At 49.4% G+C, this 25,545-nt stretch overlaps 5 protein-coding genes across 13 annotated transcripts in view; 2 read left to right on the top strand and 3 right to left on the bottom strand.

The window, feature by feature from the left end:
* Frs3 (fibroblast growth factor receptor substrate 3) overlaps positions 1 to 25,545 on the bottom strand; it is a 59,161-nt gene that overhangs the window by 7,790 nt on the left and 25,826 nt on the right. Inside the window, exon 1 of one of the 4 annotated variants that reach the window (XM_055613437.1) lies at positions 7,275 to 7,513. The exons of 1 other annotated variant lie outside the window; for it this stretch is intronic. The gene's annotated coding sequence lies outside the window, so the exon portion shown is untranslated. Of the gene's footprint in view, positions 1 to 1,087; positions 1,153 to 2,557; positions 2,577 to 7,274; positions 7,514 to 25,545 lie in introns of those variants that run through there. 2 more of the 4 variants (XM_055613455.1, XM_055613428.1) reach the window with 2 other exon arrangements.
* Positions 146 to 7,997, top strand: Prickle4 (prickle planar cell polarity protein 4). Of its 6 annotated transcripts, none has more exons than XM_055613473.1 (8): positions 146 to 604; positions 1,945 to 2,023; positions 2,317 to 2,425; positions 4,810 to 4,917; positions 5,690 to 5,830; positions 6,112 to 6,315; positions 6,880 to 7,084; positions 7,532 to 7,997. In XM_055613473.1, the coding sequence occupies exons 2-8, from the start codon at positions 1,956 to 1,958 to the stop codon at positions 7,852 to 7,854; spliced, it is 1,158 nt and encodes a 385-aa protein (XP_055469448.1). In that variant the 5' UTR covers positions 146 to 604; positions 1,945 to 1,955; the 3' UTR covers positions 7,855 to 7,997. The 6 variants fall into 6 exon arrangements, with proteins under 6 accessions (XP_055469448.1, XP_055469453.1, XP_055469440.1 ...); XM_055613505.1 differs by lacking the exons at positions 146 to 604; positions 1,945 to 2,023 and adding exons at positions 2,550 to 2,610; positions 3,825 to 3,970 and having other exon boundaries at positions 2,352 to 2,425; positions 5,693 to 5,830; XM_055613487.1 differs by lacking the exons at positions 146 to 604; positions 1,945 to 2,023 and adding exons at positions 2,550 to 2,610; positions 3,825 to 3,970 and having other exon boundaries at positions 2,352 to 2,425.
* Tomm6 (translocase of outer mitochondrial membrane 6) lies at positions 7,921 to 9,681 on the top strand. Its single transcript, XM_055613540.1, has 3 exons — positions 7,921 to 8,335; positions 9,125 to 9,225; positions 9,418 to 9,681. Exons 1-2 carry the CDS (start codon positions 8,208 to 8,210, stop codon positions 9,219 to 9,221), a joined length of 225 nt encoding a protein of 74 aa, XP_055469515.1. The 5' UTR covers positions 7,921 to 8,207; the 3' UTR covers positions 9,222 to 9,225; positions 9,418 to 9,681.
* On the bottom strand, positions 9,691 to 25,225 carry Usp49 (ubiquitin specific peptidase 49). Its single transcript, XM_055613414.1, has 5 exons — positions 23,879 to 25,225; positions 22,350 to 22,554; positions 17,642 to 17,750; positions 16,802 to 17,007; positions 9,691 to 15,962 (listed from the first exon to the last, which is right to left on the bottom strand). Exons 1-5 carry the CDS (start codon positions 25,223 to 25,225, stop codon positions 15,772 to 15,774), a joined length of 2,058 nt encoding a protein of 685 aa, XP_055469389.1. The 3' UTR covers positions 9,691 to 15,771.
* The window catches only part of Med20 (mediator complex subunit 20), a 63,479-nt gene continuing 63,111 nt past the window's right edge, over positions 25,178 to 25,545 (bottom strand). The window contains exon 6 of the mRNA XM_055613528.1: positions 25,178 to 25,253. The gene's annotated coding sequence lies outside the window, so the exon portion shown is untranslated. The remainder of the gene's footprint in view (positions 25,254 to 25,545) is intronic.

The following is a 25,545-nucleotide window of genomic DNA, read 5'->3' as shown; positions in this document are numbered from 1 at the left end:
TTTTAGAATGTTTTCTTGCTATGATATAGCAGTTAGGGGGGTGGGGCCGTCATTCTCCCTCCACCATCTGTAACTCCCGCCCCTAGTTTTTTTGTTTTGTTTTGTTTTTGAGAAAACATCTGTCAACTACAGGAGATATAGCAGAAGTAATTTCTACAAGCAGATATTCATTTGAAAGCTGTACAGACTTTCTGTTCCTAGTGTCAGAAAGGGCAACTATAACAAGAGGCAAAATTTCAGATTATCTGAGCCCTAGGTAGATGAATCAACACACCAGGACTCTGAAGAAAACCCTTGAAATCCCACTTTCCTGGTCCAGGAAAACAGTACTTCCCAGGGTCCCCCAAAGACCTGCATCCTTGCCCAACTCTTAGGCTCTGAAAGAAGTGTGTGCAGGCTAAAAGCAGGTATTGAAAAAGCCATGGGGCCTTCAACTTTCAACATGGAGCCAGGAAGGGGTGTGAAGTCAATAGCACTGGATGCAAGATGGGGGAGGGGTTGTAGCTCTTCAACTCCCCCCTTTTTCTCTGAGCCATCAAACACATCATCAGATCATCCACTGAGGCGGGCTACGTGGAGCAGGACTGGGGAGGCCATGTCTCAGGTAGGTTGGGGTTGGGGCCAGGCATTATTAGATGGAGGTACAAGGTCTGAAAATGTATACGAAGCATTGGAAGAAGATGGGCTGCAAAAAGAATGAAGAGGCTGAGGGATTTCAGGACGGTGACTGCGGAAGCCTCTGGGCCACTGAGGGAGAACGATGTGACTGAGGGCGTTTCGGAGGGTTGGGAGAGTAAGTGAGGGGGTTCTGCCCGATTCGGAAGACCCGAAGGTGTAACTAGGGGGAGGGGAATGGGTGGGTCTGGGAGACGAAAGGCTGAAACTGGTAACAGGAGATTTTCTAGATACCCAGACGGAACGCGGAGGTCGTCGCCGCGCTCCGAGCCTGGATCCCCGCCCCCAACCCCCGGGTCCGCCGCTAGCCCGCTCGCTCGGGGCTTCATAGGGTAGGAGCGGAGACTGCGGCGCGGCACGACGCGGCCTCGGTAGAGCCGCCTGGTCCCCGCCCCGCCGCGCCCCGACTCACATCGCCCCGCGGCCCGGGCGGCGCCGGGCCCCGCTCCCGGGTCCCGCTGCAGCAGCCGCCGCCCGCCCGCAGCTAAGGCCTCCCCGCCCCGCCCCGCCCCGCGCCCGCGGGGTCGGAGGTCGCCGGCTGCACCAACGAGACGCTGCGGGCGGGCCGACCCGAGCCGGGGCCACCGGCACGCAGCCTAGAAGGTCCCTTTGGAGGACTTTGCAGTCGGGGACAGAGAGCATGCGCAGACGCCAGAGGGCGCTCGGAGCCGGTGACTGGGGCTCCTGAGGGGCGTGGCCTGTCTCGAGCAGGGGCGGGGCGAGCAGGCGCGGAGCTGGGCGGGGCGGGCCACAGAGGTTGGAACGATGGCTTGAGCAGAAGAGACTCATGAAAGACCGCAGAGTGGAGCTGAGGAGACTGAAGCCGGGCAGGACTCGGAATCCAGGAGGGGAAGTGGCGAGGGACCGCTGGGGACAAAGGGGAAGAGCTAGAGAGGCCCCCGGAGGGTGCGGGGCTGAAGCTCGGGGCGGACCGAGAGACTAAGGACAATCCGCGGCTGACCGGTGGCGCCGCGAGTCGCCAAGTCCCCCAGTGCCTGCGCCCTTCCTGCCCTGAGACCCACGAGCCCTTTACTCAGTGTGAGGGACTGGGGGCGTGGCCGACGGCGAGTCTTTCTTAGGCTGTGCGGGCGCTGGCGCTTAGCCACGCCGAGACCCTTGGGGATCTACTCCTAAACCAATAGCTAGGTAGGGACCCCAGGCAAACTCGGCGAGCACACGTTGAGCCTCAGCCTTGCGGGTGGATCGGTAAAGTTCTAGGAAAACTTTGGGGCTCTGCTGAGAGGCCCCTCTCTGTTCCCTCTGCCTCAGGATGCCTCCCCATGTCTACTGCGCTCCAGTCCCTAGGGCCTCTCTCGGACTCGTTCTTCCAAGAACAGGTGTTGTTAGGGTAGGTTGACTGACTCCCTGAGCCAGTGTTGGGTCTGTTCTTACCCGAAAGGAGACTGGAGGGGAATTGTGGGAAGAAACCAGCATGTTAATAAGATGGGGACCAATGGTAGCTGGAGATAAATTAGGTTGCCCTGGGGTGGGGGACAGGAGGGGTGTTGGGTAGAGGTCTGTTTTCTGATAGCTATGTCTCTGTTGGACAGTTCCATGCAAACTAGAACTCATCAGGCAGAGGGTACATGTCCCCTTCTGAGGCCTCAGAACCGCTCCCCCATTTCTTGTTGCATGGAGCAGACACAGTGCTGCTAAGGGTGTGGCTGTTCCTAGCCCTGACTGTGGACAGTCCATCCTGGCCACCTTCCACAGGAAGCCTGACCTGAGGGACAGAACAGGAAGGAAGCAGGTGGGTGTGGAGCCAGGAAGGAGGGAAGGGTGGCACTGGATATTTGAAAGGGGACTGCGGAGGTGCTTGGAGTTGGGAGGACTCATGGTTATAAGCTAAACCTGCACACTGCCCCAAAACCCAGGGACTTACTGTTGGTCCTTCTGAGCCCGGCTGCTGTCAGACCATCCCAGCTCTGCTCTGAGGTAGGCTACCTCCTAAAACTTCCTTAGCCTTCAAGTTTGATCATTAGTCAGAGGCTTGTTTGTTTTCAACTGTAAAACAGGTTAGGAGTGTAAGAATGGACCATGTTATGGAATGTTCTAGGATATTCACTGACACTGAATAAATGCAAATTTTGCTCTGGCTATCCCCACCCCACACAACCCCACCCTTCACTTAGAATGCTCATACGTGGACCCTGTTCTCTCTGGTTCCATTTCCTCTTGCTCGGTAGCCTGTGACCTCTGAGAGAGCAGGCCCCATCTTTTCTCTACTTCAGTAGTTAGTCCCACCCAAAGACACTGTAGCCCCATCTTGACTATGGCTGAAGAGGTGTGCTGGGGCTATCCACTAAAACTGCTACTGTGAAGCTGTGTGTGGTGGTGCATGCCTTGGATCTCAGCACTTTGGAGGGAGAGGCCGGAGGATCAAGAGTTCAAGGACAGCCTCGGCTCTATGAGACTGTCTCAAAAAAAAAAAAAAAAAAAAAAAAAAGGCAGGTGGTATAGTAGAGTGGAAGAGGGCTTACCAGGTTTGTGAGAGGCTATTGGCTCCATCCAAGACAGAATGAATGAATAAACACAAAATTTTCCTGGACCCTTGAGGCATTTAAACTAGATGGTTTCCTGGGTGCTATGGGGTGTGTTTGGGACCACTGGCTGGGTTTCCTTTGAGAACTCTGGGAAGGGAGAACTGGAAAAGGCCAGAGAAGCTGAGGATTCCTGGTGAGGAGACCTTCAACCAGGCCCCAAACGACATAGCTGGAAATGTGCAGGCTGAGTAGGGTTTGGTGAGGAGGCAGGGCCTGGGGAAGGGTGCACTGAAGAGCCCAGAAAGACTGAGGCGAGTGGGAGAGGTCTAGCCTGCCCAGAGGCTCATGGGAAAACAAAATGGTTTCTTCCACTGTTGCCCCCTCTTCTACTCCATCCCAACTTTGTAAGGAAGCTCCAAGATTTTGAACTTCATAAACTCAGGGGCTAAAAGGTCTGGCTCTTTCCATTTGTCAGCTGTTTGACCTTGGGCATATATCAGTGCTCTCTGGGACCCAGTCTGGCCATCTGTAAAATGGGGACAGTGCCTCCCTAAGTCTCCTGGCTGTTGGCAAGACTGAGATGGTGTTTATAAAGCACTTTGCATTGTCTGGCATACTGGAAAGGCTTACTGAATGAGCTGTTCTTGTTTTGTTTTGTTCTTTCAGGCAGACTGTCACCAATGTCAGTTCAGAATTCTGACTGGTCCCTCCAACAGGACAATCCTATCTTCAGGAAGCCAGATCCACCAGTCAACTCAGACAGTGACTCAGGCCACTGGCCAGTGGAGGGCTCTGAGGAAACCTCTGCTCAGGTTTTAGGAGCCCCACTCTTTCTGAGACCACTGTGGTCTCATCCTCTGGTCCTCACCAACCAGGAGATAGTTTGCATTTCTCTTTCCGTTAAAACAAAACCTTTATTAGTCAGGTGTGATGGCACACAGTTAGTTCCAGTACTCAGTGGCAGGGGCAGGCAGATCTCTTTGAGTTCAAGGCCAGCCTGGTCTATATATTGAATATCAAGTTCCAGGCCAATGCCCCCCCAACTTTATTTTGTGTGTGCATATGTGAGTGCGTGTGCATGAGCAAACATGCATGTTTCTGTGCCACAACACGTGTGGAGGTCAGAGGACAACCTGAGCCAGCTTGCCATGGGTCCCAGGGATCAAGCTTAGACTTAGTGATAAGTGGATGTGCCTGCTGAGCCATCTTGCTCACTTTGAGACAAGATCTTGCTATGCAGCCCTGAACCTTCAGTCTTCCTACCTCAACCTCTGGGATTACAGGGATGCACAGCCCCTGAGCTTTGCAGCTTTGTAGACCCTTTCTCTTTTCAGGCATTGGGGTTTTGACTTGAAATTCATTCCTGAAACACACAGTACTAGGTTTAGCCTGTGTTGTAGAGATGAGAGGGACTTTGGCCTCAGGGAGCAAGTGAATGGTAGAGTTTCAAATATATGGACTGGTGTTGGGGGTTCCTTCCAGGCAGGCCACAGATCAGGGTGGACCTTACTTATTGAAGACCTGGAAGGGTTTTGTCCCATGTGGAGAGGGATGCTGAGAAGCTGCTGTAGATTGGGGGAGTGGTGATAAGGATAAGAGATGGTAAAAGGAACACCTAGCCCACCTCTTTTCCTCCTGTGTCTTTCCTCAGGCTCCTCCATGCTTGAACTTGGGACCACCTTGCCTGGATATCAACCAAACTTCAGACTGGCCTGGGTTTCGGACCCTCCTGCAGCAGCTTCCTCCACAGGACAGTGATGTGGGTTTCCCCTCTCTCCTTCCTCCCTCCCTCTCCCCACATGGTTACTGTGTGGAAAGAGTCTTGGTCTAGAATTCAGGGGATATGACTAAAAGGCCCAGCTCTGCCACTAGCTGGTGGAAATCATTCCCCCTAGCCTGAGTTTCCACACCTAATAACGGGCATGGTAATATCTGCTCTGCGTATCACAATGCTCAAGGGCAAATGGGAAAATGGATGTGAACCGTGAACGACAGTTGAAATCAAGAATGGAATGCACAGATGTAGAAATATGATCGTTTAGTATTTATTGAGGCCCCACCATGTACAGCCTAAAGGCTTACAGTTCACTAGGGGAGGCAAGACAGTCTGTAAAGCAGAGAAAACAGAACCGCAGGTGGTTCTGAGATGTAGCTTAATGGGAACAAGAGCCAAGCTATCTGGGTGACGGTACTAAGTGCTGTGTGACCCTGAGTGATGGCCATTTCCATGGACAGCAGAATGAACCCAAGGCATATGAACTGCATGCTCGTCCCTCTCTTTTGAGCACGTATGCTTTTCTCTCCCAAGTATGCTTCTCGCTCCCTGTGACCCAGCATCTAAGCCTTAGAGAACTTTTCAATCCTAGTGGTGTTCTAGAGATTAGAACACTGTCAGTCCCAGCACTCAGTGGCAGGGGCAGGCAGATCTGAGTTCCAGGCCACCTGGGGCTACAGAGGAAGAGAGACCCTGTCTCAAAATCTCCCCCTCCCCCGCCAACTTTGTTTATTTAGTGTGTGGGGACCTGTTTTAGCAGGAGCGCTACTGTCTGGCCCTAGGGGAAGAGGAACTGGCCCAACTTCGACTCTTCTGTGCCCAGCGGAAGCAGAAATCCCTGGGACAGGGGGTGCTCCGTCTGCTGCCTCCCAAGCCTGAAGGACACACCTGTGAAAAGGTAGGGAGAATGTCTCCCTGTTCCATCCCTGAGCCTTTCCCTTCCTTTACCCCTTGCTGTCTCCCTTCTGCAGAAGGGGCCCTGGGGAGTTTCGTTGAGAAATGGTTTCAGGATCAGACTTGGCAAATGTTAGAGAAGAATGGAAGCTGGGTTTTGGGGGTTGGCAGCCTGGCTGGTGGAGATGGGCACAGTACAAGAACAGTCAGATTGGGAGTTGTGCTGGAAGAGCCGGAGCTGAGGCCATTTGTTCAGATGCTGACCAGCTCAGCCCTGCTTGGCAGTGCAAGAAGCTGCTGAACCCAGGAGAGTGCGGCGTGTTCGCGGCCAGGGCTGGTGAGCGGTGCTTCTGGCACAGAGCCTGCTTTGCCTGCCAGGCCTGTGGCCAAGTCCTGATAAACCTCATCTACTTCTACCACAACGGGCACCTGTACTGTGGCCGTCATCACGCAGAGCTGCTACGTCCCCGATGTCCGGCTTGTGACCAGGTAGAGCGCTAAGAGGAGACCTTGGGGGAAGTCTTTCCTGGGGCCAACACTGCAGGGACAGGGAGCACCCTCTTAGGCTGCAGCTCTTCTAGGTGAAGTGGGCAAGCGGGTGGGAGGACTAGGAACCAGCTGCCTTTATTTACCTCTGCTTCCCCTCGGTGCAAGCAGAGGTCCTTAAATTAGTTTGGACTCAGAGCGTTTCTGGATTCTTCAATAGACATTTATCTCATCACTATGCCAGATGATCAATGCTGTGCTTGCCCATGCTACAAGGACCTTAACATCGACATGAAAGATAGTACTGAACCTTGGGCTGCGAGTCAGGGAAGCTCTGGGGTCCAAATTCTAGTTATGCCACCTGCTACACGCGTAGGATCCGCCAAAAGCCAAGCACCCTCCCTGTGTCCAAGAGTGACAAAGTACTTCAAATCGGAATGCCCGTGGGCATGTTTTAGCATTAATGGGCATAAGGTATGGTTACTGAATGGGTGAATGAATGAATGAATGAATGAATGAATGAATGAACGAACGAACAAATTAATCGTTTTCCTCTCCCTCGCCCAGCTGATCTTCTCCCAGCGCTGCACTGAGGCAGAGGGCCGGCGCTGGCACGAGAACCACTTCTGCTGCCAAGACTGCGCCGGGCCCCTGGGTGGGGGATATTACGCCCTGCCGGGAGGCAGCCCATGCTGCCCCAGCTGCTTCAGGAGCCGCTACAGAAGCGCAGGCTCCAGCTCAGTAGACGCACTGGAAGGGCAAGCGTCCCTTGGTAAAGGAGGGGACGGTGCAGATCTAAAGGGAAGGGGGCGGCGCCTCAGGCTTAGCTTACAAGGGGCTAATTTCCCCGGCCAGAACCCCACGCCCCATCCCCACGATGGCTGCCCTACCCGCTCCGGCAGCGACCCGTCCGCCCACCGCAACCCCCAGACGCGAGCATCGGGGCCCCCCGCAGCTCTCACCGCGCGTCCCTGGCCTGCGCGTTCCAAAGGCCTCCTGAACCCACCCGGCGGGGCTGCGGCGCCGACTCGCTCCCAGGCGGGGGACGCGGTCGCCCACTGGTGGACGGAGGCGGGGGCCCCTGGGGCAGACTGGCGGCAGCGGCGGCGCGCACGGCACAGCCCGGGGCGGGGCGGGAGGCCGCACGCAACCCTTGGCCCGCCCCTTGCACAGGGACTCGGGGGCTCTGAGATGGGCATTTCTGACCCGTTTGCAACAGGGGAAGAAGGACCGGGTCCAGGCGTCGGCTGGAACCGTGCCTCCTCGCAAGACAAGATCACCTCCCGAGCTGCGCTTCCCTCGGCAGGCGCCAGCCTCACCTTGGAAACCCCGAGCGGGGAGTCCAGAAGGCCGGAGAGAGACACTCCGCAGGCACCCGGAAACCCCAGAGTGGACAGCCCCTGCCCCACCTGCTCCTCTTCCTCAGAGTCGGAACCCGAAGGCTTTTTCTTCGGCCAGCGCCTTCCAGGCCCCTGGAAGACCCCCGGACACCTCCGAGCGGGTGACGGAGGCATGTCCAGGAAGCACTGCACCGTGTGTTAGTGGCGCGGCCCGAAGATCGGGACGGTGGGACGGGGGGCCTGTGGAGCGGGTGAACAGGGCTGTGCTGTGGGAAGACCCAGACTGAGGGCGGTCAGGCACGTGGGGCCGTCCCGTCCGCACCGCGCGCTCTCCGACCTGAAGGGACCTTTCTCGGGGGCACAGCGCAGCCCAGAGCCCCCAAGGGGGAGCTGTCCCCGCCCCCTACCTGGGTTTCAGGCTCTGTGAACTGGAGGACTCGGCCGGGGGCGGGCCTTCTTACTCGGCGGAAGCGCGGCGGCGGAAGTTGCGCCATCGGCCCGCGCCCACTCGGTGCGCCGCGCGCAGCCTGCTTGCTCGGTTTGCTCGGTGCTGTTATGGCTGCCAGCGGGTTGACGGCGAGCGCCGCCGGCTCGGCCAGCGAGGCCCCCGAGGTTCCAGACAACGTGGGCGACTGGCTGCGCGGCGTCTACCGCTTCGCCACCGATCGGAATGACTTCCGGAGGTATGGCCCCTCTCTGGTCCTCTAAACTTGTATTTCCCTACCTGGTGAATCTGGCATCCTCAGGGATTTTATCGCGTGGAGAACATAGTGGCCTCACGGTGGTGGCTTTTTGTGTCTTGTTGAGGCTCGGAGAAAGCACTGGTGGCAAAAGCCACCTGTCACGTGGCTTCCAAGGAATGTCGTCCTGGGCTGCAGCGATGGCTCAGCGGGTGAAAGCATTTGCCACCAAGCCTGAGGACATGAGTTCGATCCCAGACACCGGCTCCCTCCTGCCGATTGTACTCTGATCTCCACTCGTGCACTGTGTCACTAATGAGTATTTTTTTTAAGTCACCCTGTAACCTAGAAGGCAGGGAAGAGGTCTCGACGCATAGACAGGAGTTTTAGTCCTGACAGAGTACTACGTTGGCCTTTGCTTGTGCTAGAAGTAGATGTCGGGGGCTGGAGAGATAGCTCAGTGGTTAAGATCACTGGCAGCTCTTCCAGAGGACCCAGGTTCAATTCCCAGCACCCACATAGCAGTTCCAACTGTCTGTAACTCCAAGATCTGACACCCACAGACATACATACCCACAAAACACCGATGCACAGAAAACAAAAATAAATGATTTTTAAAAAGAGAGTTGTGAACTTCAAATTCTCATGTGCATATTAAGGAGACATAACTACTGTATCAGGTGTCCATCAGCTCCTCTGGAAGGTGGGGCTGAGGGGGAACTTCCCATGGTGTGGCATTAGCTGCATGGGACTCAGTGACCTTCGGGTTAATGAAATGTATTCTGTACCCAGGAATTTGATCCTCAATTTGGGACTGTTTGCTGTGGGAGTGTGGCTGGCCCGGAGCTTGAGTGACATTGATTTGATGGCACCTCAGCCAGGGGTATAGCCAGGTAAGCACTTAACTTTCCTCTCTGCCTGTTTCAGGAGTCCTGAAAGATGAGGGCAGCAGTATGTTCTATCAGCTATTCGCAGCAAGTAGTGAAAAGTCTTGGTGTAAATAAATCCTTACACTTGGGTTTCTTGGTGAAAGCAGTTTCTTCCATGTGTTCCCATTTCTAATACCACCTATTATCTTGTTGCAGATAATGGAACTCCTGTGTACTCAAACTTTTCAAAGACAGCTCTCTGTCTATGACCACAAGATGGAGTCCAGGGTGGTACCGAAGCTGAGCCCCTCTTCTTGCCTGAACTTCCACCCCTGGCCAAGCTCCCAGCCTCAGCTCAAGTGTTGCCTCTGCACAGTTCTGTGTGCAGTTCCCAACTTCCTGCAGAGGGCAGTCTTTGCCCTTGTCCTGAAGAGTAGGAATGATTCTTGAAAAATATTGCAAATAAAGCTTGCACTCAAAGACAGGTGTTTTATTCTTTTAATAAGAAACTTCTTACAAAAACAAGGTGTAAAAAGTCAGTTTACAAAAATCAAAAAAAACATGATTTGTATTTCACACTCAAGAGACAGAAATGAGCCCCAAACATGGATTGCAATGGAAATGATTTGCCTCATTTAAAAAGAAAAGGAAAAACAAAAAAGAAATGGGAACAGAACCATCTACTCCATGGGGATGCAGACGTGCCACATAACTGATTGAGTTTCCTGGAGGAAGAGGTTGGTGGTTTTTGCATTTTAGTGTGCTGGGTGGGTTTTTCCAGACATCTGGAAGGCATTGATGCTGGAACAGAGTAAGATTTGGTGGCAGAAAAGGGCATCAATCTGTGGGTGGTGGCAAACGTGTCAGTGGAAGCAAGCTTCCACAAGGAAGCAGCTTCCTGCACAGAAAGATGCTTCTTACCCCAAGATTTCTGCCGATGCAACTGTCTGTTCTTTCGAGTATGTGAAGAACCAGCATGGAAAGTCTCCTGTGGCCATGGAAAAAGGCTCTGTGTAATTTCATGTAGTCAATTGACTGGACATTTAAAAACTGCTTTTCTGAGCCAGGCCCCTTAGAACTGGTGTTGGATTACAGAGCATGAGTGAGAAAGGATTGGTATAACTGGGCCACAGCTTCTTGACTATTATAGATGTTACTTATAGCAGCTCACTAAAGGTGAACAGGATAAAGCTGCCTTCCTGGATCTGCTGGTATATTCATTCAGCAGTTTTCTAGGGCCTAGGAGTATAGCTCACTGTAGGAAACTCTTGAATTTGACCCACAAAATAATTTAAGAGAGGGCAATTAGAAGTTGTTTTTTGAGACAGGGTCTCTGTACCCCACGTTGGCCTCAAACTTAACTACATAGTTGAAGACGGCCATGAACTGTATCGTGCTGCTTCCACGAGCCAGTTAGGATGCCAGGTACATGTTAGGATTCCAGGCTCTGTAGTGCCTGATACTCTGAAAAGCTCATTTTAGATATTATTAAGAGGAAGACAGGCTGGGCCTGGTGCCACACACTTAATACCAGAGGCATATGGATCTCTGAGGCCAGCTTGGTCTACATAGTAAGTTCCAGGCTAGCCAGGGCTACCCAGTGAGACTATGTCTTAAAGGGGAGACAGGGCCATGAATATGAACACAAGGATAAGGTTTAGGTTTGAAGCCATTACTTTCAAAGCCTCAAAAGGTGACTAGGAAGTGGTTTCTTTTCTTTTTCTTTTTTTAAAAAGATTTAGTATGTATAGAATGTTCTGTCTGCATGTACACCTGAACCCCAGAAGAAGGCACCAGATCTCTATAGATGGTTGTGAGCCACCATGTGGTTGCTGGGAATTGAACTCAGGAACTCGGGAGAAGCAAGCAGTGTTTTTAACCTCTGTGCCATCTCTCCAGCCCAGAAGTGGTTTCTTAAGCTGTGTCATAGATGTAGAATCCCACATGACCCTGGCTAAGCTAGGAAATAGCAGCCTGCTATATGATCCTAAAACTGAGCAGTTCTATTTAATGAAACAATTTCCTAAGTTAAAAACTGGGATCTAAGCAGGCGTGGTGGCACAAGCTTTTAATCCCAGCCAGAGGCAGGCAGATTTCTGTGGGTTGGAGGCCAGCCTAGTCTGTACCAGGGTTCTGTTACAGAGAAACCCTATCTCCAACAAACAAAACAAAACAACCTCCCCTCAAAGCCCCCTTTTTCCAGATTCTATGAATAATTAATTTGCAATAGCTTTCAAAAGCATAATTGAAAGGAAATTTCACTAAAATTTTAAGGTTTAATTTCAAGTAACTTTACTGTTGCTTTTTGAAGCCATAAAGCTGATTTGGCAGTTTCATTTAAGCCGGTTTAGTGGAGCCGGATGGAAACCAGGGCCTTAAGTGTTCTAGCAATGAGCCATTTCCCCAGCAGCTAGTTATATTTTAAGTGAAACATGCCAACGTAAGTATAGACAGATTTCACAAAAGTGATCACTTGCTTCATAAGCTTGCCCCGGTGTGTGGGTTGACAAGCAAGTAGGAAAGTGACAGACCAGGACTCAGCAGATAGGAATGTGGAAGAGAGATGATGCTCACAGTCCTGAGGAGGCGCTTCTCAGCTTTAGCACTGACATAAAGAACTAACTACCTGTGAGATGCACACTTAGCTGGTTTAAAAATAAAAAGTAAAGCAAGTGACTCTAGAAAATTTCACCCCAAGGATACAACTTCACCTAATTAGTCTAGGAACTAGATCAAAGGACCCAGTTACCAAGTGTGCTTTGAATGGTGAGCTTATAAACACCTTCGGTGAAGTCTCAACAAGCTCAGCAGAAACTTAAGGTTGGAGTGAAAGAACTGGCTCTGACCAGCCCTGGCAAAACAGACTGAGGCTCACTACCTTCTACAGCCACTTAGCAGCATCCCAGTTGGCATTTGCCCAGAAAGTGGAGAGGGTGATGGTGACAGAGACATCATTTTTACATCATTCACTCTGCATATTACAATGTACTGGTTTCTCTTACAGTCTAAAGGGTCACATGTAGGAGACTGATTTTTACACTGCCTCCTGAGATGGTTTGTGCAGAAAGACCCCAGAATTCATGTTGATTCCATTGCCAGCTTTAGCCATGATTTAGATAAAGGCTTTTCTGATCATTTGTGCTCTCCCAACTAACTGGAAACCCTTCCACACATAAGCTGCAACCCCAGATAGAGATGAAATCCACATTCAGGAAAGGGTCACCTTCCAGAAAAGGCCAGAATTAATGTTTGGCATATACAAGGAACAATGAACAACAGTGGTGTGTGTTGCCTGCCTTGAAAGACAGCCATTTGATGAATGATTACAAATACAATTTGGGCATTAAAACTCTAGAACTTGCTGGTAAGAACAATCGCATTCATACATAAGAGATAGGAATGCTCTAAAAATCTGATAGCACATGTCCTTTAAACACTACAGAACCAACTGCCATACGACATAACAAGAAGGAACCCTTCCCTTTCTCAATCTCATGCAAACCATAATTAAGTACAAGGCACCAAATTTTATGAATTGTATAAAATTAGTTCACAAAGCTTCATCAGTAAAACAAATTTGAGATCTTTTTTGCCCCTCCCCTCCCCAAGTCCCCTACTGCAAATTTTCATTCTGTGCAACTACTGACCTCTCAGCTTACTCTGGGGCACTGCCAGCCAGTCCACCTCATTGGCTCTTCCCCTGAATGTGGATAGAGCTGAAGGCATAGATAGCCAGAGTAGGGAACTCATACAATCATGGACTCTAGAAGCCTTGCCATTGTGAACAAAAATAAACTCTGCTATTGAGTCCATAGGACACATTAACACTTCTACAGTTTCAAATTTTATTCATGACGTTTTAAGAGACATCTAGAAGTTCTTTACCATGTGGCACTGCCCTCCCATAGCAGGCAGAGGGGCTGGATTAAAGCTGGCAAGAGCTCTGCTGGCCGTGTGATGAGAGCTGCAGTTCCTGGTGCCAAGGGGATCCCTGCTACTTTTGCACTATAATGGGTGCTGCTCTTAGAGGCAATCACAAGCATGAGGGCTAGGCTAGACTGAGGTAAAAAGTCATTTTTGAGGGCTGAGGTGTATCCATCTTGGCTGGCTACAGCAGTAAGTAAACACACCAGCCAATGACAAAGGGTTCACAGCCTGAGACTGCTGCTGGGAGAGCAGCACCTGGCATTTGACCTGGAGTCAGCTAGCTAAGGTCTGTCTGTTTCTTCTCTCTAGAATGTTTCAGTGTGATGCAACTGACATGCGCTCTGCTTTGGCTGTGCACAAACACCAGAGGCAGAGGACAGCACAGTAGCCCTGACGCTGCACAACTCTTCTGCAACAAAGATCCTAAGCACCACCTCCCTAACTTATGCTGCTGCTTCCGGCGCCTGATGCATTGTCTGTGGTTGCAGTAGCACCTTCATGAGGATAGCTCAAGTGGAGACAGTGGGTTTCAGTTCCAAATTATTTTAAGTGATTTTATCATTCTCATATGTTCAGGTCAGCAAAGCATTGGCTTTATAAAGTCCCTAATCTGCTTACCAGTCCTGCTGATAGCTGTTCTAAAACTATTTTAAAAAATTGAATTAGAATCTTTTAATGTTCCTTTAAGTGTTTATATTGATTAATATGTTTCCCCTCTGCGCAGACAGATGTATTCTCTGCCTTCAAGTTCTCTTTCTAGAACAAACACAGGGTTTAAAGAGCAATCTGGTCTTGTTTCCTTTTTTTACTCTAAATAATTTTTGTTTTTCAGACAGGGTCTCACAATGTAGCCTCAAACTCATGATCCTCCTGCTTCAGCACTCAGCAAGTGCTGGCCTTACTTGGGTGTACCACCACACCTGGCTTTGTTTTTGAAAGGGCCTTTCCTACCATGGTAACAAATCAATCACCATCATGCCACCTTAGTAATTGGACTTCAGGGGTACAGCTTTACATTAGAACCTCAGGCAGTGTGGGCAACTAGGACACTTTAAAACAGTGCCCAGGAGAGGAGGAGCCCTAGCAAAGCTCACAAAAAAGCCTGCAATAGACAGTAAAAACCAAACAGCACAAAAATGCCATACGTTATCGCTTCCAAATAAAAGCTAAATATCACAGAAACCTCACAGTGTTGTAAAAAAGCAAGTTTAAATCTAGCATGCTATCCCTGTCAGGAAGTCACTTTCTGTCTGATTTTTCCATGTCCTAGTGATATCTGGCAGGCCTGTAGGAGAGTTCACCTCAAATGAGGGCAGCAGTAAATGCTACACATGTGCCTGGGAAATGCAGCTGCCTCCTTCAGCCTCACCATCCCTGTTCCCCACCCCTTCAACACCCTTAAAGTGACAACTGTACTACCCGAATTCAAACATTAACACAAGCTACTTAATCAAAAGAGAGCATTCACTGGGGAGGCTGCAGTGGCCACTGCAAAGAGAAAAAGGCTTTCCTGTGCCTGATAGGGAGGAAGGCTCTGGGCACTCGAATTCCATTTAGAAATGGAATGAATTTCAAAGATGTGATTTTACTAATACCAGAGTAAAAGACAGGGAGTCTTGCTCTGTTCCTCATGGACAAAGTGGCAGATGAGAATAAATAGCAGACTGGGAACAGAATAGGCAAGGGCCACAAGCACACGGTCAGTCCCTAAGCACTGCTCACACCTGAGAGAGGCAAAAGCTTCCAAGCTTGCAGACACCCATGTTCTGGGTGGAAGGAAGAAGCTGCATGCCACATAAGGTGAGACCCCAGGGGCAGCAGGCAGTCAGACAAGCCCTGCTCACCCTCACTGCATTCTGAGATGGCTTCTACAACTGACCCAAAGACCAATCCAAAACAAACCATGACTGTTCCAGACCTGAGCCAGGGCCCTGCTCCAGGACTGGGAAGTCAGGAGTGTCCATGGCTTACCATGTGCAGACTGTGCTGCACTGGTCTCTGGCTCCTTCTCTGACCACCTCTTCAAAAGGAAGGACTGGCTCATGCCTTGGCTTCCCAGTGTGCAGTGCTGAGATGGCAGCGGCAGCTCGGGAGAAGCCCCGTGTGAAAGCTTCACACTTGGCATGGGGACATCTGCTGCATGCCCTTCACCCCATCTTCAACTCTCTCCTAAGAAGAAATTCTGCAAGCCCCGACCCTTGATGGTTACCTCGTTTGTGTGGATAAATCCTGTGACTTTCACCTTGGAACCAGTCCTTCTGGCCAGCTGCCAGCCTCTGTAACTCCTCATATGGTCTGCATTGCCGCGAGGAGGTCCCGATTGGTAGGGAACTCATGACAGAGCAGACAGAACGATTGCTCTTCCTGCCTGGTCAGTTACCCTCTCCTCTACCCAGAGCCCTCTGTTTTCCAGAAGCAACTGACAAGAGAATCTTCATAGAAGTTACTCCTTTAGATTGGTTTTATGAAAGGAGGGTATTTCCATGTGTTTTCAAAAGAAAGTGACTACCAATTTTTTGACAGGGCAGGAATCACGGGGCATTGTGTCCCCTAGACCCAGTGAGGCAAACCCAGTAATCTTACTGTGGCAAGCCTTATTTCCCAAGAGGGAAAATGGAAGGGCATTTGATGCATGCCTACCAGTCAGGGAAATGTGTATGTTCTGTGTTCGTCCTTGCTGCTGGACTGCACCTGAGCTCGGAGATGGGGTTCTGAGAGTTTTGCACTGCCCTGAACTGTTCTTCGAGTGTAAAAAAGAATGTAGGCCTGGGTTTTGCACACTTCCTCGACACTGCATACATCCAGCTTTGAGTCATTGCAGTGGACCCAAAAACCTAGGAAGTGAAAGGAGAGAAAGAGAATGACAACCTGGTTTATATCTTCGACAGCGGCAGCCAGGAGATGGGGGGAGAACATTGGGGCAATAGAGAGACCTTTTGGTTACTGGTATGGAGGGAGGGTAAGTGAATGACACCAGGCTCCCCGTAACCACTGGCTTTCATCCCACCAAACTCCACCACAAAGACTCTTCCCTACAGTATTGACTAACCAATTTTTGTCCTCGTTTTCTTTATACACTAGAGCTCTACAGAGGCAGCCAGGACATGAGCATTAGGCACAGGAAGAGGGGAAGAGGGGATTGAATGCAGTGCTTGTTTATAGGCTTGGGCTGCTGAAAAGCTGCTTACAGCCCATCTGTGTCAGTGGAGCAGCTGGAGACTAGCCTGTGGGAGGGCTGAGGCACCTCTGGAGGGGCCCTGAGACCCATACTCTTCAAGGTAAGGGAGCTAGTGAGGACACAGAAAGTGTCCTAAATGTCCTCAAGAGTTATCTGAGTGAAGCTAGACAGAGCTGTAACATATGTATCACCATGAAGCCCCGTCACATTGAGAAGGAAGCTGAGGTCAGCAGAGTTTTTGTTACCTAGCCATAGTAATCTCATCAGTAATTAATACTGCTGCTGATGCTGTGCTAACCTCCAGCACTGGATCTAAGTCCTTTAATATAACCTTACATCCTGACTAAACCCCCAACTTTCCTACTGCTTCTCATTGAGTTTTAATATATGTAACTTCTCCCTAGCTGACCCAGGGGAATGAAAATAATGGAAAGCAATAACGTGAACAAACCAACCCTTTTCCATGTCCCCAACCCCACAGTAAAGCGCACGCACCTCCCTCTGTGTTGTAGCAATAGGCTGTGTAGTGTCCTGAGCCAAACCCTTTCCCGTGATGCATGACCACTGCGGAGAGATCATAGGCAAAGGTCTCTTTGTCAAGAGAGGAGAGCATGTCCCTGCAGCAGTAAGGTTCCATGGTTAATACCTGGTCAAAGACGACATGGACCCCAATCTTCTCACGATGATTACGGCCAGACCACCTACAACATGAGATGAATTTCTTACTAGTGAAGACTGGTACAAGACAGTTAACCAGGGAGCTGAGAAGCACAGCTTCTGTTTTTGCGTTTGCCCCTACTAATCAAAATCCACGTGGATATCTGCTGTGGAAGTCCCACGGAGTATTTGACCAGAGAAACCCTTAAAGAAGCAGTTTAGAGCCTGGCCGTGGCGGCACATACTTTTAATCCCAGCACACGGAGGCAGAAGCAGTGATTCTCTGAGTTCGAGGTCAGCAGGGTCTATAGAACAAATTTCAAGACAGCTAAGGCTGTCTCGAACCACTCTGCCTCAAGAAAAGAAAGAAAAAAGCAGTAGTTTAGGCATATCCTCTGTATACTGCCTGCTCCTTTCATTGGTTCTTTTATGCTGTATCTTTAGGATGAATTTGCATAAACAAATTCAGGCTAGGAGAGTATTGGCAGGCATTAGCTAGAAATGAAACAGGGCGAGAGAGCAGAAGCCCAGGCTGCTGGCTCGAAAATCAGTTTGTCATACTGGACAAGAATGACTCTCCAAGGCAAGTGCAGGCCCCACAGAAATAGGCTTCCCTTTCCCATTCTAAAAACCACATCTGTCCTCCCAAGCCCTTGAAGCAGTTATCCCAAAGCTCACCTGAATCTTTTAAGGTGTAGCCGGAGGACCTGAGGTAGTCTGTAGATCATTAACTGCTTCCTAGCTTCACTTAGAACAAGGGGTTTGGGGTTGGATTTTCGTCGTTTGCCTGTGTGGTTTGAGAAGGTGTGAAGACATAGGCAGTGAGGAAATCATCCACAGTCAAGAACTAGACCTCACTTTTATTTAAAGTAGTAATGCGGCACATTCTAAACTTGCCCACACCCCAGCTTCACAGGCCTGAATACAGTGGCTCTGGACTTGTGGCTAAGATGAAAGGAGCAATAGGACCCTGAGGAAACCCTGAGAATGGGGGCTTTGCACTTGATAGTGAAGTGGAAGGAGCCTGCATTCCTCCATGACCATACAGCCACATGCTGGCCTCGGAGTGTCCTCTAGACGTCTAATATATGACAGTCACTGCTGTTGGCTCTTATAAGCAGCCAAACCTGATCCTGATACATCAGCTTTCAAATTTTTGCCATCAGCAGCTTCCCAAAGTGGTGTGGATTCCTGATAGTACATTCCAGGTACTCTGGATTGTTTATAGACTATAAAAGGTAGCTGCTACCACAGTGTACAAAGTGCGTTGAATACACCAGCTGTCTATGCTTTTACATTCCTATCATTTAAATTATCTGTGCTCTAAGTCTAAAAGGCTTTCCCTTTACACGAGTTAGGCCTAGCCTCACTTCCCTGCTTATAACTATCTGCATACCAAATGAATATGTTATTCAACAGTCTGAGGCATAGCTCCCTCACCAGGAGAGATATATTTTTGCTTTGAATGTTACATATATTTGGGGCTTAGGAAAAAATATAATAAAGTATGATTAATAAAGGGCAGAAGAGAAAGCAGATTTTTCCCAACATGTTTTGTATATGATATAAACAAATGTTTAGAAAATAAACTTGGGTTGTTATGGTGGCTAATCTTGTTTGTCACCTTGATTCACCTGGGAAGAGGGAGCGCTAATTGGGGAATTGCTTACATTAGATTGGCCTGTGGCCATGTGGAAGTTCCTGGATTCTTGATTGTAGGAGAGCACAGCCCATGTGGGCTGCACTACCCATGGGCAACTGGGTCTCAGTGGTATAAGAAAGGTAACTGACTGGAAGCAAGCCAGTAAGTAGCTTTTCTCCATGGTTTCTGCTTCAGGCTCTTACCTGAGTTCCTTCCCTTCCTTCTCTTTAGGATGGACAGTATATCTGTAAACTAAAATAAACACTTTCCCCAAGTTGCTTTGGGTCACTGTTTATCATAGCAACAGAAGCAAACTAGGACAGTAGTTCTGTGATTTTATGCCACAGTTTTTGAAATGTGTTTCTTCTTTCCTTTCTTTCTTTTCTTTTTTTTTTTTTTTTTTGGAGAAAGGGTTTCTCTGTGTAGCCCTAGCTGTCTTTGAACCTACTCTGTAAACCAGTGCCTGCTTTGACCTCCTGAGTGCTGGGATTAAAGGTGTGTGTACCACTGGCTGGCTGAACTGTGTTTCTTTAGACATGGCGGGAAAGCAGCCAAGTTTATCTAGTCCAAAAGAATAATGCTGACTCTAATTCTGATTATACACAACTGACTTGTAAGTGAAATGGACGTCTAAATCCTTAGGAAATAGACAAGGGAATAAAACTTTCTTTCTTTTCTTTTTCTTTCTTTTTTCCTGGAATGAAGAGATTTAAAGTGTGGGGACAGGGGTGAGGAGAGAGAGAGACACAGAGAGAGACAGTGGGAGAGCATAGAAGAGAAAGAGGAGCATGGTGGGGGCTGAAAGGGAGGGGAGGGAAGAGGAGAGAAACCGAAGCAGAGAGAATGGGAGAGGAGAAAGAGAGAGACAGAGACAGGGGTCTTTTTTCGAATAATACTTTCATTAATCTCAATCCGAGAGCTCTGTAAGCACTTACTGACTCATTAGACGTAATCAGATGGGACACAACATTCGTGGTCCACTGTCTCTAAGCTGTTGCTCAGAGGCTCAGAGTAGAAAGCATGGCATCTGGTGTCAAGTCCTGTCTGTTGCACATGTGAGAACAGCACTCTGTGATAACAGGACATTAGGGTTAGCTGTTCAGGGCAGGCTGCATCAGGGTGTGTCTGCTGCTGGAAGGCCTTGACCAGCCAGCCACCAGTCATGACATGTGGGATAAGCAAAGAAGCGCTCAAAGAGGGGCTTTGCCCTATTCTCTTCCTGCTTTGTAGCTCTGCTTAGGAAGTGGGCAGTGACTACAATCCACAGCAGAGGGAGTATGTGAGCTAAGATGAAAATGTAGACTCCGGCTTTGTTTCCCTAAAATGAAGTTCACAAAGAAACAGAAATTACTGACTCAGTTGAGACGGACAGGTTTTGTCTCTGTTTAATTAAGCAAAAATACAGAAAGGAAGAAGAGTGCCAGTCCTCAAATCTCAAAAGCATGAAACCAATGCAGTTCAGGCCTGCTAGAGCTTTTCTTCTACATTATCAGTGGCATAAAGTCCTGACAGATCTAATGGCTAGATGTGCCATTAGAAAAGGATAACTTCTTGAAAAACTAAGAGTATTTCCTGCCTAATCTGTCATATCCAAAAATGAGAAAGTTGTTTGTTCCTTATAGGTAAAAAACTTTGGCTGGGCATGGTGGTGCATGTCTTTGATCCCATGACTCAAGAGGCAGAGGAAGGCAGATCTCTGAGTTTGAGGTCAGCCTGATCTACAGAGTAAGTTCTGGGACAGCCAGGATACAGAGAGAGAGAGAGAGAGAGAGAAAGAGAGAGAGAGAGAGACTGTCTCAAAACAAACAAAAAACAAAAATAAAAACAAAACCACAGAAAACAAAACAGCACTCTCCTGAAAGAAAAAACCCAATGTATACTCCCAAACTATTATTTTATGGTATTGAACTGATATCCATAATTTTGTATTTTTCATTTCCAAATATTTCTATGTTATAAAATCCAGACACTAGGGTTGGAGACATTGCTCAGCATGCAGAGCACTGGCTACTCCTGCAGGGCAACCCAAATCTGGTTCCCAAGGCCCACATGGTAGCTCACCACCAGTTCCAGGAGAGCGGAAGCCCTCTTCTGACTTCTGAGGGTCCTGGGCATGCACATGGTGCATGGACATGCACACAGGCAAGCACACACATACAAATAACTGTGTCTTTAAACACCATCACCAGATGCAAGCTTCCACATCTCTGCTGTGCACTTCTACCTGAGCATGCTGGGCTTTCGGAAGCACCAGTATTAGTCTGCTGACACAGAAGGGCCTAAACATAATGCCTGTGTAATTGCACAGGAGACCCAATTTAAATTAAACCAATGACACAGAGACACTTCTTCCTGTGAAGTGTAAACTTTGCCAGCATGTGAAGAAAAAAGCAGAAGGGAGCTGGAGAGATGGCTCAGAGGCTAAGAACACTGGCTGCTCTTCCAGAGGTCCTGAGTTCAATCCCCAGCAACCACATGGTGGCTCACAACCATCTATATTGAGATCTGGTGCCCTCTTCTGGTGGGCATGAAACCAGAGCATGTTTATAAATAAATAAATCTTAAAAAACAAACAAACAAACAAAACAAAACTATAAAAAAGAGCACACTATAAAAGAAGAAAAAAGCAGAAAATATCTATGAGGTTGTCATTCACCACATGCCATAAGATATTGGTTCTATGTACCAATGTTTTAAAAATCACATTTATGTAGTGTCTGTATGTCTGTGTAAGTCAGGCGATAACTTATGTGAGTCTGTTCTCTGTCAACCATATCGGTCCTGGGAATCAAACATGGGGTGTCAGCTGAGACGTCTTGCCAGCCCCAGTCTTCTGGCTGTGTGTGTGTGTATGCATGTGTGTATGGAGATGTCTGCCCACGTGCCTGTCGAGGCCTGTGGAATACTGTGGGTATGGTTCTTCAGGAGCCATCATGTCTGTTTCTGTCGTTGTTCATTTGGCTCACTGGCCTGGAACTCACTGGTAAGTAGGCTAGGCTTACTTAAGTGGCCAGCGTCAGGATCCATATGCAGCTTCCTCAGGGCCGGGTCAGCCACACACGCCACCACACCTGCCTCTTTACCTGGGGGCTCCACCTCGCTTTCCCTTTGCTTGCAAAACAAACCCTGTAACAACTGTCATCTTTTAGCATGAGTTTTAACAGACTTTAGATCTATGGACTCAGTATGAAAACATACTTTCTTATCCTACAGCACTCAAATGGGGTATATCACCTGAATTTAGATTAAACAAGAATCATGAGACTACATTTGTGAGCCTAGGGCACCTGTAGCATTATGAGGCTAAGTATTAACATTCGCAGAGTCCCATTTTCACACACTTCCTAAATAGATAAGATCACTCAGAAGTGGTCAAAGGGGCTCACTTGGGCCATTATTTTCAATATTTTAGGAAGTGTGTTCATGTAGGGATAGGTATGTGCAAGTGTGCATGCTGTGGCAGACAGTTCGCTGCATCCACCTTCTTGTGGCTTCTAAGGGTTGAATTCAAGTCACTTGGCTTGTGCAGCAAACACCTTCACACACTGAGCCATCTCACCGGCCCAGATCTGTTTTAGTATGTAGAGTCCATATTGGTTATGAAGAGACCGTGAGAAGAGGATCTTTTTGAAAGATGGTTTAGACCGTTCAGTGCCATCAGTGTTACTTTTGACTAAAGGCTCAAAAGCAGCTCCTTAAACTGTGTTCTAGTTGCCACCCCACTCCTCTCCATGCAGCACTCACTGTTACACTGGTCACAAGCGTAGATTCTCCCCTCCAGGGCCTCTGTCTCGGTGAACTTGGCCAGCATCTCAGTGAGCAGGCACTCTGTCTGATTCAAAGGGACAAGTCCCTTTTCTATGCAGTGGTAGCGTTCAGGAAATTCCAGGGACAGATCCCAAAAGGGCTCAATGGTATTAGATTTATAATTGCATGATATACATGTGACCTAGAATGACAAGATTGTTTTTGCAGATTATGTAGTGTCCATGCTTCCCACATACACTTTTGCTTGTTTTATAGAAGACATATAAATTTACTAACCAATTTCTCCCAGAAGGCTAATAAGAACTTAAATAACTTTACTAAAAGCACTGGAACATATTCCGTGTGCTTGTATTTCTAACCATGCTGTAACTAACTAGTCAAGTGAGGAACCACAGGGCACCCCCTCCTTTCGCCCAAATGAATGCTGCCTCAGTAGAGATAACAGTTACCTCAGAGGCATTAAAGGAATTGGGCTTAGGAAAAATTGACAGGGCACTCACCCTTAAATTCCTCCCTTTCACTTGATCCTTCCACATAGCAAATTTCCGTCTTTTCTTTTTCTTTCCTTCCTTCCCCTCTCCTTTTCCCCACTCTCCCCTCTTTCTTATTTTTATTTTCCTCTGAGGTAAGAGTCTCACTGTGTAGCCCCTGCTGGCCTTGAACTCTGGATTCTCTTGCTTTAGCCTCTCAAGTGCTGGTGTGATAACACACGTGCCATAACACCTGGTTTACCCATTTCCTGCGGCACCTGGTCTGCAGAGCTTCAAGATGCTTACACCTCCTCTCACACTGTAATATTCCCAGATGCTATTTCCAGGCAGATGGGGGGAGGGGGGAGCTCAGATTTTCCTCCTAGCCCTCTCATCAGTTTTTTCAGTCTTAATAACTGAAGCACAACCTTTGCAACTCAGTGTGGAGGCTTTACCCAAGTCTTCTTAGGTTGCCCACCTTATTTAAAAAAATCAATAATCGTTCTTCTTGTGCACATTTTTATAAGGCCTGAGAATCTTTGCTAGGTTTTGACATGGCTAAAGATCCTGAAAATGAAAGGCAGTGGGGTCATGAGGTCTGTAACCTGACACTTGAGAGGTGGAGGCAGGAAGACCAGAAGGTTGCCACCATCCTCGGCTGCATAGTTAACTCCAAGGCTGTTGGGCACCATATATTGCAGGGTGGGGGAAGTTACAGGCAGTGGGAAGGAGGCTTGCTTGGGTCTGTGGCATACTCCCAACTACTTGTAAGTAAAAGAGAAGGCTCTTTCAAACGACCTTTGAAATGATGTTTTACACAATCTGTCCAGTTTTGTAAACTGGACAGATTAAAGATCTGGACAGAACACCCAAGTTCACCTACATGGTTACCGATATACAGTGTAAGGTACAAACAACCATCTTGAAACATGCAGAGCCACAAAAAAAGACTGTCTATACTAATTAGCCTGGGGATCTGGAAGCCCAGACTCTCACCCAAGCTTCCCGCCTTGCTTTGGGTAGGCACACACCTACCTGACTGAGCAGCTGCCCGTGAAATATGGTGTTCACCACTTTTAAGACCTGCTTGGTGAGCTTCCTCTGGGAGAAGGGGATGAGGATCCGGCGTGTGGAACCCTCAGACTCAAGTTCCTGCTGCACCTTGTGCAGCAATTCACAGAGAAATTCCTGTGCATCCTGCTGGTCGTAGCCTCGGAAGGCGGGAATCAGGCTCCAAACCGAATGAAGCATGGCAAAGGGTGACACCAGCGCCCACTTCCCAGACCACATGACTCGGAAGAGGGTGTGCAGCTCGTGGCAGAGGGAAATGTGCTTTGAGCTGGGTTCCTTGTTCTGAATGAGCTCCAGGCTCCTGCTGATGGAGGCTCCGCTGTTCCAGCAGAGGCCCCGAGGTTCACACCCCTGTGTCTGGTCACTCCTTACCGACAACTCGGTGGCAGAGCTGCTGGCTGGCCTACCAGAGAACTGAGCTTTCCCGTTGGTTGCTTGGGGAAACAGATGCTCCGAGGTGGAAGGATCGAGGTTCAGGAAACATTCCCGGAACTTCTGGAGGTGGCTGAGCACCTGGAGGATGGAGTTCATGTAGCAGGTGTTACCCAGGTTGCGCAGGCCGGTGACACCTGGGGCCACCGCAGGCTGGCGGCGGGGCTTGAGCGCAGCCATGGGCGCCCGCCGGGAGGTAGCGAGGGTAGCAGGGCGCACAGCCACAGGCCCGGGAGCATGCGGGAGCAGGCGCGCACTCTTCCGCGGGGGTGCGCTGGCAAGCTCCTCCAGCAGCCGCCGCTTGACCTCGCGCCTCCGCTGCCGCGCCGCCTCCTTCTTGCGCTCCAGCGCCTCCTCCTGCTGCTGCTGCTCCAGCTGCGCGCGGCCCCGGGAGCTCTTCTCGAACCACAGCCGCAGCGTCTTGGCCAGCAGGCGCTGGCGCCGGTACCACAGAGCCGTGAGCATCTGCGGCTGTCCCTGAGGAGTGCGCTGCGGCGGGACCACGTCCTCGCCTGCAGCTGTGGACCGCAGCGTCCGCCCACGCCTCGCGGGCAGGTCCTGCTTCTGGCCTTGAACCGCCAGGAGGGAGCTTCTCAGCAGCTTCAGGTCCCCCTCCGGGTTGTCATTGAGTACGTAGTCCTTGCAAAGGTAGCAAAACACGTAGAGCTCCCGGACCTCCATGGCCAGCGGGTGTCCAGTCTCTTCAAAGTGTTTCAGTGCATGGTCTTCGATGTAGCGGCCGCATGCCACGTGGGAGCACTTGAGGCAGGCCCAAGCGGACTCTGTGGTGGCACACTCCAGGCAGCACCACTTCTGAGGGTTCAGGATGGAGTGGTCCTGGGCGAGCCGTAACCGCCCTACATGTTTGCATCTATCCATGTTTTAGTGCAGTCGCCACTCTCTTAATCTGGCACCACAGAGCCCCCCCAAAGGGGAAAAAAAAAAAAAAAAGCAGAATTTCAGCAAAATGTTTTCCTAGAAAAAGGGTTGCAACTGGCATTTCTGTGCAAGACATATTAGTTTTTAACTAGAGAGTTGTTCTTTTGAAAGTTGAAACTAGTATTTCAAGTACTACCAGGAGTGAGGGACAAGGGCCTCAAAACAAAATCAACATGACCTTGGGTCAATTTCAGTGTATTTCAAAGCAAAGGTATAGAATAAGAGAAAGATAAGAAAAAGAAAGCCAAACAACACCGAAG

The sequence above is a fragment of the Psammomys obesus genome, unplaced genomic scaffold (genome assembly GCF_907164565.1).
Source record: "Psammomys obesus unplaced genomic scaffold, mPsaObe1.curated_primary_1811, whole genome shotgun sequence".
NCBI lineage: Eukaryota > Metazoa > Chordata > Mammalia > Rodentia > Muridae > Psammomys > Psammomys obesus.
The sequence above is the reverse complement of the archived record's forward strand: the minus strand, read 5'-3'. Positions and strand labels throughout refer to the sequence as shown.